The sequence below is a fragment of the Lampetra fluviatilis genome, chromosome 1 (genome assembly GCF_964198595.1).
Source record: "Lampetra fluviatilis chromosome 1, kcLamFluv1.1, whole genome shotgun sequence".
NCBI classification, from domain to species: domain Eukaryota; kingdom Metazoa; phylum Chordata; class Hyperoartia; order Petromyzontiformes; family Petromyzontidae; genus Lampetra; species Lampetra fluviatilis.
The window spans coordinates 30,668,474-30,681,335 of NC_136275.1; the positions used below are offsets into that span (position 1 = coordinate 30,668,474).

Below are 12,862 nucleotides of genomic sequence, written 5' to 3' on the forward strand. Positions count from 1 at the left end.
ACTACAGAACCCACTGATATACATACAACAGATCATGAGGGCAATGAGCATGGCATCGTGCTCACCTGCACACACTGCGTTGCACCTACCCACCACAGGACAATCTGAACATCTCCGCGAGGTAGCAGCGACTTCCAATATTGTAATAGAATTTGGTCATTATATAGAAACACGCAAAAGTGGGGTGCAGCAGTAAGGCTGTGGTTCAAGGTGCTGCTTTACAATACGGGGGGATCTTCCGTCTTTTGGGCTAAGATCACCTCCCCCCTGAGTTCAACTCCTGTCCATGGTTAACATCAGTGGCATGTGATATCTTAACTACCCTCCCTACCTTCCACTGTCCACCCATCTTCACCAACCCCATACACACGCACAAGTCTTAGAAAACATCGGAGGCCAAGGCCTAGTCCAGATGGACTGTGGCTGCCTCATCCACCAGACAGCCCAGATCGGACACCCTCAAGATTTGTATCTGCCCTTGAAAGGATGGGCTACTTGGGCAACATTTAGAAAATTAACTGCTCAACAGGATGTCGTTTGGAAATGGTTCTCGCGAGGCTGATGAATCTTTTGCACCGCGATGGATGTCTGGCTCTGGCTCCACATTGGCACGAGTGCATAGAAAATAATAGAGGCCATGTTCATAAATAGCAAAACGTTAAATGGCGTTCCCGCGAACGTGTTTTTAATTTGGGCTTGCTACGACAGTTAGCATTCACCTTTGTGCAACTCTGTTAAAGCTAAATATATTTTAAAAGCCTTTTGCCCGTCCAAGGACGGGTGTATTGCAGTAAATCTGAAACTTGCAAGCGAAAAGCAGACTGCGACGTGATATTCATTGCATCCATTTGTGTGCAATTTGTAAGGCTGTGGTGACAGACCTATTTCATTTTAAGGTTATAATCCCTTGTTCATCATGACGTCCTTTTTACTTTGATGTCTCAATAGCGTTACGGAGAGCACGTGATGTGAGTGTTCTGCCTTTGTAGTGAGGGTTGTAAGTTGACACCAAGGAGGGGGGAGGAGGCGCCTCGCCCCCCATGTGGAGTGACGTCAGCCGCTAATTATTATGAATGGGGGGGGGGGGGGTCCATTTGGAGGACGTTACCTGTTTATGATTATTAATGAGGGGGGCTGTTCGATGTGGATTTACGTCACCAACTACATAATTATCAGTGAAGGAGGAGGGTTCTCTATGTGGAGTGACGTCACATGCTCATGATTATTAATGAGGGGGGGTTCGTGTGGAGGACGTATCCTGTTCATGATTATTAATGAGGGGGGGTTCGTGTGGAGGACGTAACCTGTTCATGATTATTAATGAGGGGGGGTTCGTGTGGAGGACGTAACCTGTTCATGATTATTAATGAGGGGGTGTCTATTTGGAGGACGTCACCTGCTCATGAGTAATAATGAGGGGGGCTGGTCGATGTGAAGTGACGTCACGAGCATTAAGGAAATTCCTGGGTGATTATAGTAGGTATTTTACCAGGTAATGCCCACTGAGCTATATAGCTTTTTCAGAAGCGACCTAGCCACAAATGATAGCTCAACGAAGTGGCTTATCACGTGGAAATGTACAGGGAGGGGAAAAAAGTATTTGATCCCCTGCTGATTGTGTACGTTTGCCCACTGACAAAGAAATGAGCAGTCTATAATTTTAATGGTAGGTTTATTTGAACAGTGAGAGACAGAATAACAACAAAATCCAGAAAAACGCATGTCAAAAATGTTATAAATTGATTTGAATTTTAATGAGGGAAATAAGTATTTGACCCCCTCTCAATCAGAAAGATTTCTGGCTCCCAGGTGTCTTTCATACAGGTAACGAGCTGAGATTAGGAGCACACTCTTAAAGGGAGTGCTCCTAATCTCAGCATGTTACCTGTATAAAAGACACCTGTTCACAGAAGCAATCAACCAATCAGATTCCAAACTCTCCACCATTGCCAAGACCAAAGAGCTCTCCAAGGATGTCAGGGACAAGATTGTAGACCTACACCAGGCTGTAATGGGCTACAAGACCATCGCCAAGCAGCTTGGTGAGAAGGTGACAACAGTTGGTGCGATTATTCGCAAATGGAAGAAACACAAAATAACTGTCAATCTCCCTCGGCCTGGGGCTCCATGCAAGATCTCACCTCGTGGAGTTGCAATGATCATGAGAACGGTGAGGAATCAGCCCAGAACTACACGGGAGGATCTTGTCAATGATCTAAAGGCAGCTGGGACCATAGTCACTAAGAAAACAGTTGGTAACACACTACGCCGTGAAGGACTGAAATCCTGCAGCGCCCGCAAGGTCCCCCTGCTCAAGAAATCACATATACGTGCCCGTCTGAAGTTTGCCAATGAACATCTGAATGATTCAGAGGACAACTGGGTGAAAGTGTTGTGGTCAGATGAGGCCAAAATGGAGCTCTTTGGCATCAACTCAACTCGCCGCGTTTGGAGGAGGAATGCTGCCTATGACCCCAAGAACACCATCCCCACCGTCAAACATGGAGGTGGAAACATTATGCTTTGGGGGTGTTTTTCTGCTAAGGGGACAGGACAACTTCACCGCATCAAAGGGACGATGGACGGGGCCATGTACCGTCAAATCTTGGGTGAGAACCTCCTTCCCTCAGCCAGGGCATTGAAAATGGGTCGAAGATGGGTATTCCAGCATGACAATGACCCAAAACACACGGCCAAGGCAACAAAAGAGTGGCTCAAGAAGAAGCACATTAAGGTGCTGGAGTGGCCTAGCCAATCTCCAGACCTTAATACCATAGATAATCTAGAGGGAGCTGACAGTTCGAGTTGCCAAACGTCAGCCTCGAAATCTTAATGACTTGGAGAAGATCTGCAAAGAGGAGTGGGACAAAATCCCTCCTGAGATGTGTGCAAACCTGTTGGCCAACTACAAGAAACGTCTGACCTCTGTGATTGCCAACAAGGGTTTTGCCACCAAGTACTAAGTCATGTTTTGAAGAGGGGTCAAATACTTATTTCCCTCACTAAAATGCAAATCAATTTATAACAATTTTGACATGCGTTTTTCTGGATTTTTTTGTTGTTATTCTGTCTCTCACTGTTCAAATAAAGCTACCATTAAAATTATAGACTTATCATTTCTTCGTCAGTGGGCAAACGTACAAAATCAGCAGGGGATCAATACTTTTTTCCCTCACTGTATAGCAGCCAAATACTCTAAACACGTAGATTCTAAATGTGGGGAGAAAAACCTAAAAACCCGGAGAAAAATTCATGTGACCACGGTGAGAACACGCAAACTCCAAATATACAGGCATGAGGGTTTGGATAGAACCACGACCTCCTGGAAACCAGGCGAGGGAGTTAACATCATCTCGCCACCACGGCACCCCTGAAAAGCACCTTCGTCGATCCATTGCTGGACGAGGGGGAGAGATTCCACCACACACTGCGGCAGTGTGAGGGTGCGGAGCATATGGGGGCAAAGAAATAAAGCGCAACCGACTTTGCTGCACTACCTTCTGCTGCCACACAGCCCTCTAAGCCGACAACATACCCGCTATGCATGGTGGTTGTCAATCCAGACACTTAACAACAAAGGATCTGCATACACAAAGAGTCTACTACACACACGGTTAATCATAAAAGGATATCGTAGAGTTTGAGGTCAGAATTATTTTAGTCGGTGGTGGTTTGATTCACTCCACTAAGGAGTGGCAATTTAATGCTCGAGTCAAAGAGTTGTTATTCCATCCCTCACTCAGATTGATGAATAATACAAAATAAACGAATTTCCCTTGAATTTGGTTTCAAGAAAAACATTATTTTGACCAACACGAAAACATCAGGCTACGGTAGTCCCATGTCTCTTTCCCAACGTCTTGTGTGGAAGGACCGCCTTAGTGTGCCCACCAACTAACATCTTGTGTTGTTTTGATTTTGTCTTTTGTGTACATCTGTGCGCTGGTGAATTTGTTTTGTACAGTCCAATGCAAAGCTAAACAATTTATTTTTACCAGGTAAGGCCCACTGAGCTATACAGCTCTTTTGCAGAAGAGACCTGGCCACAAATGATAGCTCAACAAAGTGGCTTATTATGTGGAAGTTAATAGCAGCCAAATACTCTAAACATATGTTTGTAAATGTGGCGGGGAAACAGGAGATGGAGAAAAATCCACGTGACCACGTGAAGAGACATGCTAATTCCAAATATGCAGGCATCGTCAGGGTCTGGATAGAACCCACAACCTCTTCCACGCCGAGCGAGGGCGTTAACATATCCCCTAGCCACCATGGTACCCCTGTGTAACGCCTAGAGGGGGGCAGTCTGGAGCTCCATTAAACAAGTAATGACAGGGCTGCACCATCCCCTACTTCTGTACTCGACTGGTTTCTTTCATCGAGTGGATCGATTATTTTCTGTAGTGTGAACCGTTATCTTTTAATTCGTCTTAATATACAACAGCACCCCCCCCCCCTTGTGTTTGTGCCCCGTCACGCGCTGTAGCTGTACTTTTGCCCGCACTGTATTTGTGTCCCATTTTGGTAATCTAATTCAGTCCTCGTCACATTCCCACGCGTCCTTGTGCTGGTCATAGAATTAACATAACATTATTAGAACACCACCAGTACTGCATTTGCATAATCGACAAGGTCATTTGGATGTTTATCGACGTATTGTACCGGGCTTGCGTTTTGTCACGATAAAAACTTTTTTTTAAGTTTGGAGATACGCCTTATAAACTGGGGACTACATTTATTCCTTCGGCAAGACTCGTTCTAATATGGTTGTTCAGGAATCACCTTCCAAAAGACTTCTCTCATTTTAAAACAGCACTATCAGAATCACCACTACCATAATCTCCCCATTACAGGACACTTTTTTTTAAACGAGCCACGTGTTTGGGGTGCGTCGGGAGAAGACGGTAACTTAAAGCTGTTCACAAAACTTTACCAAGTAAATAATGATGCACTCTGCTACTATATATTTAGATAATTTTAATTTTTTATGCATATGAGCAAATACCACGAGATGTATAGATACCCCAACTTCTGAGGAATGCCGTGAACTACAGAAGACTGAATGAAGGTTACCAGAATCCTAACATGCAGCATTCAAATTGTGGTTCCCATTTTACAGGTGGAAATGAGTTAACGATAAAATATGGAGACACGCAGCTTGCTATGGAGTTCCTTGTTTAAAACAAACCAGGAAAATAGGTACTATATATTAGAGAAATATGCTTAAGCAACTGCCTCATTCAATTGAGACATTAATCTAAAGAGCCTTAGATTTAAATGTAATTGGGTTGAGGAACAGGATGCTGCGGTGGCGCTATGTTAACTCCCTCGCCTGGTATGCAGGAGGTCATGGGTTCGATCCCGACCCTGACAATGTCTGTATATATTTGAAGTTTGCACTGTCCCCCGTGGTTGTGTGGATTTTTCTCCAGGTCTTCCGGTTTTTCTCTCCAATTTTAGGAACAACACACGTTTTTACAGAATTTGTCAACTATAAATTTCCACGTGATAAGCCACTTCGTTGAGGTATCACTTGTGGCCAGGTCGCTTCTGAAAAGAACTATATAGCTCAGAGGGCCTTACCTGGTGACATTAAAATTGTTTCGTTACCGTTGAAAAAGAAAAAAAAATTGAGATAAAAATCCCGGTACATGTCGTGTAGACATTTCAACAAAGTACATAATCGTAGCATCAAATGACTCGTCGACTGTTACCCTTCCCGTGTTAAGTGGTGTGCGTTTTTTTTTGCAACCACACACACACAGAACGGGACCCCACTGTCAATATCCAGGCTTCTGTAGAACAGTGTGTTCTGAAATGTCCCTGGCATTAGGTTTCCAGTGGGCTCGCAACGAAGCGCTTGGAAAGCATGCTCGTCCATGCCTACACTACAACCCGATGGCAATGAAAACGTGACGAGTTGTGCAGCCAAACACTATGTAAGCAACACTTGCCCACATTTTTGAAGCATTGTTTTACTATTAAATGCAATGTATTTTAACTATTAAACAAAACAACGTGTTTTTTTACCAGGTATGGTCCACACTGAGCTGTATAGCTGTTTTTTCAGAGGTGACATGGCTACAAATAATGGCCTAATTAACTGGCTGATGATGTGGACATTTCTGGCAGCCAAATACTCTAAAACGCATGATTCTAAACGTGCAGGGAAAACCCGGAAGACCCAGAAAAACAAATCCAGGCGACCACGAGGAGAGAACATGCAAACTCCAAATATGCAGGCATCAGGGTCGGGATCGAACCCATGACGTCCTGCATACCAGACGAGGTAGTTAACATCTCACCACAATGGCGCAATCAATAACGCTACCAATCTCTGTAGGCAACTGAAAATCGTACTTTTGGTGATATTTTTCTCGAGTAACTGTTTTAATAAGACAATAACTGTAAATGCTATACAGCTAGATATGTTGGTGCGAGAAAAGTAAAGTATCTGGGACCATGTCATGTGTTCTTTCAAACTGCTTTTTGCGTTTAGTTTGTTGTCCTTCTCCCGCAACTCCGATTAGCACGGTACGGTGCGAAAGAGGTTCAACGTACATACAGTTCAACGTACGTACTAAATGCGCTAAAAGTCGTAGCGCTTACAATGCTCAAACAAGCATTTGGGCAGTTCAAATCTCCATCAGCAGTCCCAAGCAAGTTGTGGTTATTCCAAATTCCTATGGCAAGTAACCATCGACCGATCGTACTCCCACTAAGTACTTGTCACAAAACAGGATACAATATTTTTAACCCAGGGGCATGATAGGCTAAAGCAGTAATACAACTTTCTTATATTATCTTTAACCTGCCTTGACTGGATATCTGTGAAAAAGAGGTAGAGCTCATCGGATTCCTCTGCTATAAATATCCTGATTATAAATATACACAAACACACGATGCGTGGAATGGCTAAATACTTTCAATTGCATACAGTGTTACTTTTGACAATGTAGACAGCGGGCATACAATGTTCACGCTGTCCGTACAACCAACTGCTAAGGAAAGAATAGCCAAAGCAGCTGCAGCATGATCGCTGAACTACAACTAGTCTTATTATTTCACTTGGTTAAGGCGACTCATTCCATATTTAACCCATTCATCTCAAGGTACAGGGTGCATTGATGACGACGACGATGATGATGAAGATGCAATAGCGTTCAAAAACAAAAACCAAACAAAATTAAACTGGAGAGACAGCCACCATCAACAAGGCCTCTCTCTCGCTTGTGTTGCATCATGTGCATGCGCTTTGTTTCTCGGAAGCCAACTTCATTATAATTGCTCCGCTCTGAAAGTACTGAAGTACCTCCGATTTCGCACTTCCCGATGAGCACGGTTGGCTGCGTATGGTGCAAAAAAAGTTCAACGTACATATGTACAAGTAGTTTAGAGTATGGCAGGGTAGCGTGCCAACATTATGTACCTATTTTGTGTGTAAATGTTTGTTTAAAGCACCCTCATAATGTGTAGATGGACGAACAGGCTTGCATTAAAAACAGTAGGCAAGACAGTTTCCCCTGTGCGTCTGCTTACACACATCTTCAAAACACCTCACTCGGCACGACACCTCAACCTAGGCCCTTTGTTCACACCAATCTGTATTCATGGCTGCCGAGTAAGATATGGTTATACGAGGTAAACGTGTGGTCAATATATCCCCATAATACAATAATATACACGTGCTGTAATACTCTGACCCTCAGTGATATTGATGACTTGTCGACAAAATACTTTTAAACACAAGCTGTGTACCGATACCGTGCACGGTCTAATAGTGAGAGGTGATTAAGTTGCACAAGAAGCCTGGTCAGATTTTATAAAGTAATCATGGTTGGGATGTACAGGAGACAATTAAATAGACACAATTATAGTTGGTAAACAGTATCCGACCTCATACTGTCAACATGCCACGACAACATGAACTGGATTTAAACATCAACTGCAATTTCTCAGTGAAAATCGTTAGAATGACTCAAATACATTATTAAGCACTTCAAAGGTAACAAATGCCGCCACAATGACACTCTCCTCCCTCAGCTTTAACAGAAGTTTAAAATCCCGCCTAAAAGCTGCAGTGCACCATACATCAGCTGTGAGTAATGTTTACTAAAAAACAATTGTGATCTATTGTAAAAAGAAACGGCAGACGTCAATCAACCTTCCACATTTGCGTCCAGGCAAGGCATTGCGCAAACATACAACAATTCATAGCAGCACACGCATACATGCATGGAGAGTTGTCGAAAATGACACGTGTGGATTTTTTGTGTACTACATACAATGGGAGGAGGGTGAGAGGGGGATGTTTCTGGGGACCCCTAAATATTAACAACTTCTGTTTTATACTCCCGAAGCTCAAAAAACTAAAAACTGAACAGCGTGCAGGGCAATGATGACCACATCACTATTAGTACTCGTGCCAATAGTGACACAGCTCGCACACGCAAGGACTCGGCATGACAGGAATGTGTGTATGGACACATCTGATGGACACCAACACAAGCAGGGACGAACGCAGATAACCTAAAGATATAGACACGCACTCACCGACACTATTAACAGGGCAACAAAATAACACGCAAAGACGGTTTACACCAAAACGGAGTTGTCAAAAGCAAACACAACACTCGGCAACCAAATCTACAAGCATTGCATCATTATTGTAGCGGGATTTTGCAATATTTTTATATATATAATTATTCACTGTACAGAATTCAATAGTTTAACCTTTCCATAAGCCATAAGTCGAGTCTGAGTTGCCACCTTGCCAGTGTTTCCACAATGTCAAACTGAGTTGACCCTAAAGATGTTCAGACATCACTTGCCAGTGATATTAGCTATGGCAGGGAATTACACTTGGGTTGCCAGGTCTGTACCACCACAGTGCGATAACCACTATGACTGCTCCACACAGACACAGCTGAAATATATATCCAGTGCTCACGCACGGCTGACAGACACAAACAAGAAGCGACAACAAAAGCCACCGTTTGTTACGAAAGCGTTTTGTGCCAGGCTAGGTGCACTTTGAAGACACGTCAATTGTTGGAGTCTCGCTGGCAGGTCAGACCCAGTTGTTATGGGTTAATCGACTATAATGACGAGCAGATGCACCACCTGTGCTGCCCACACACTGTGCCACACAAGACAGACATCACCCATGCTATCCACTGTGCCACACAAAGACAAAGATCCCCTGTATAACCTTAACACACTGTTTGGGCAAGTGCTGTTAGCAAGCACCAATGAAAGCCACCACAACACACGAGGGGGTGTGTGGGGCCAGCACCATGCGCGGCCGCCTTTGTCTCTTCAGTGGTGATGTTCACACACCAGGTACTAATTTTCAACGTAGTCGACCGAGCGAAGGCCCAGGAACGGTTCAGATAATTGGCACTGGTGTTGGCCGTGAGCAAGAATTGAACTCGGGTTGCCAGGTTCATGGCGCAGCGCGCTAACCACTGCACTACCACTCCACACGTCACAAGTGCTTACCACTCACTGTGCCACACATGACAGAAACATCACCCGTGTAGCCCACTCTGCCACAAAGGACACAGACATCACACCCGTGCTGCCCAACAAAGACAAAGATCCCAACAAAGACAAAGGCTGTAACAGACTGTTTAGGCAAGTGCTGTTAGCGAGCACCTATGAAGATGTTGCCCGTTGTGGCACACAGGACACGTACACTTAACAAATGCAGCCCACTCGCTGTGCCACACAGGACACGCACGCACAGCGCCCCGCACCTTTGTAAAGGTTCGTGACGGCCGAGGCAGCGTTCTGGAAGGGGATCCACAAGGAGACTCCCTGCTGCTGGCAGACACGGTCTGTGGAGACACGAGTACCACAATTTCAGACATACATTCAAGGCGATATAAAATACGTGGTTATCATCATCACACTCCATGGACAGATAGCCCTTAGGTGTTCACTACAGACGCGGTCTGTGAGGACACAAGTGCCACAATTTCAGATATACGTTCCAAGCAATAAAAAAATACGTAGTTATCATCATCATCACCACCACACTCCATGGTGAGATAGCCCACGTTGGTGTCCACTGCACCTTTCGCCATTCGTTTCCACTATAAATCTAATCTGTCTTGTGCCAATATGGTCAAGTGGTGCACATCTTTCTGGCACCAATCTCCCATGTTGTCAATCAATTCTCTGAGATCTTCCATTTTTTCCTGTTCCTTCCATTTTTCCAAATAGCACTTTTAATTTTCCTGCTGTTGTCCATCCCACACGTGTGTCCAAACAGCACCAGTTTCCTTCTCATCACTGCCTGCATCACGTCTTCTTCTATGTGGAACCCTTTTCTTACTTCAACATTGGTCACTCTTTGGGCCCACGTGATTATACATTGGTTTATTCATGAAGTGCCTTTTCACTTGGGCAAAGCATGTCAAACTATTGCGACCAACTCAGAAATAAATATGTAGTCCACCATTCTTGAAAAATAATAAATGCTCGTACAATTATTTCAGTTTGTTGTCCTTCCTCCGCACCTCCGATTAGCATGTTTGGCTACGTACGGTGCGAAAGAAGGTCAACATACGTACAAAATACCAGTGCCATAAGGCGTACTCAGACCAATGCATCCGACAGTTGACACCATTGCAAACGACACGTTCCCTATCAACGGATCTTTCCAAGGGAAATATTTGAATGTAAAAAAGGATGTCTTCATCCACCCCTGGGTGGTGGTGCATTCATTTACGTTTAATAAGCCACGTTTTATAAAACCGCAGCTAAGTACCCCTAAAATGAGACCCCCCCCCCCTAACCTCCCCCCACATCCAATGTGCTTGCCCTTGCAAATGAGACCAGGCGACCATGCTCCAAGGGGCCACTCCTCCATCACCCCACCCCGCATAATAAACAATGGCTGGCGACTACAGGCCCCGATCCTAGCAAACTGAAGCAGCAACATCATCATGGTTATCATTGTCATCATCTTCATGATCACGCTCACCAACAACATCATCGTCATCACTGTGAACATCACCACATCCAACAACTTAATTGATTAAAGTCACAATTACAAATACCACCGGCGCCATAATCGGCATTACACCGCACCGCCAATCAGCACCACCACCATTACCCACACCAAATTATCGATAATCATTGTAACTCATAACACCACCTAAATTATTATAGTAATAATCGTCATGACAACCACCACCACCTAAGTCATAAACATCGCGTTGTCATCACTCACACCTCAATCACTCAACTATCACACCACTGTCACCAAATAAACCAATCACTCGCCCCAAAACAATCACCACCACCACCACAGCCATAATAATCACCCTCAGCGATCTTACGTATCCTCCACTATTAATCACTCACGGCACCATCATCACTTCAACCATCACTCGTCAAATCACAACCATGATCACGCCCAACTGGATCAACATCATTACTGCCATTATAAACATCACCCCTACAACCAGCCACTCGAAATTATCACGGTATCCATCACTACTACCACCACTCACATCACCCCCACCAATCCTGCCATCACCATCGTCTTCACTCCCACACCGCAAGCGTCATCACTCCCACCACCACCACCACCTTCAACGGTCACCGTAATTCCCCACCACCACCACCATCGCTCCCACCATCGCCACTGCGCCTCTGCCAACACCTCACCATAATCACCTCCACCGCCATCAACGCCACCTTCACCACCTAGGGGCCTCACCCTCTCAACAACAAAACGACGCTCAGTGTAAGCACCATCATCAACACTACAAACCACCACTATCGGCCATATTCTTCACAATCGCCATTTTGGGCCCTCGGCTGCTTTGCGAGCCCGGCTCGCCCAGCCCGCCCGCCCGACCCGCCACTCGAGCCGAGGCCACCGCCCGCCTCGAGGCCCCGTGAACGTCATTCGCCGGGGGGGAGGTGTTGGGGGGAAGGGCTTTCTTCCGCACCTTTATAGAGCTGGGCGACCGCCGTGGCCGAGTTCTGAAACGAGAGCCACAGCTTCTGCGCCGCCTGCTCCCTCTCCAGGGCGAGGCGGTCGTCCTCCTCGGGCGCCTCCTGCTCGGCGTCGTCCAGACACTCGCGCTCCCAGATGGAGAACCAGTGCTCGGGGCAGTGCTCCTGGATCTCCGCCTCGGCCGCCTCCTTCCTCTCGTCCATGGCGTCGCGAGGAGGGCCTCGAGGCCTGCCTGTCCTTGGCCCCGAGTGTGTGTTTTTTGTCGGTCCCGTCTCGGTTGTCTTTGCGTTCCCTCCTCTCTGTTACTGTGGTGGTGGTGTCTTTATTATGTAAGAGCCGAGCGGCCGGCACGCTCCGCCACCCCGCGCTCGACGCGAACTCCGCGTCGTCTGACGCGCCGGCTCACCCGCCCCCGCCTTATATATCCCGCGCGGGGCATGCCGGGAATTCCCCCCCCTTGGCCCCGCCTCCACGACAGCCCCCGGTCGCCCCGCCCGCTGCACACCCCCCCTCCCGACGGGCGGCTTTTGCGATTACGAACGGATCGATCCCCAGACCTAACCGATCGATTACTACGCCCCAATATTCGCGTATTGATCCGTGCGTATCGTAAACATGTTTTTAGAAATATTAATTTTGCCGTACGTTTATACCGCTATGTATTTAATATATTTGCGCTGATAAATGTGATGCATGGACAAACATGGGGGAGAAAAATAAATGGATCCGGGCAAGAACGTTTGGCTGAGAATCGTTACGTTCCTCTGTGTGACCGTGACTTTGCCGGAGTGCCTCTGTGCGATACGCTTCCAGTTGTTTCTGTTTTTAATCCGCGAGGGGAAAGAGAGCGATCGGGGGGGCGGGGCGGGGGGAGCCGCGCCCACTTGC

The 12,862-nt window shown here is 46.1% G+C and overlaps 1 protein-coding gene across 1 annotated transcript in view; it reads right to left on the reverse strand.

The window, feature by feature from the left end:
• The window catches only part of LOC144934544 (HUWE1-associated protein modifying stress responses-like), a 37,321-nt gene extending 24,957 nt beyond the window's left edge, over positions 1–12,364 (reverse strand). Inside the window, exons 1-2 of the mRNA XM_078860451.1 lie at positions 11,967–12,364; positions 9,759–9,839 (exon numbers count right to left, since the gene is read on the reverse strand). Coding sequence (XP_078716577.1) covers positions 9,759–9,839; positions 11,967–12,177 — 292 coding nt within the window. The 5' untranslated portion in view covers positions 12,178–12,364. The remainder of the gene's footprint in view (positions 1–9,758; positions 9,840–11,966) is intronic.
• Positions 12,365–12,862: the final 498 nt, after the last annotated feature.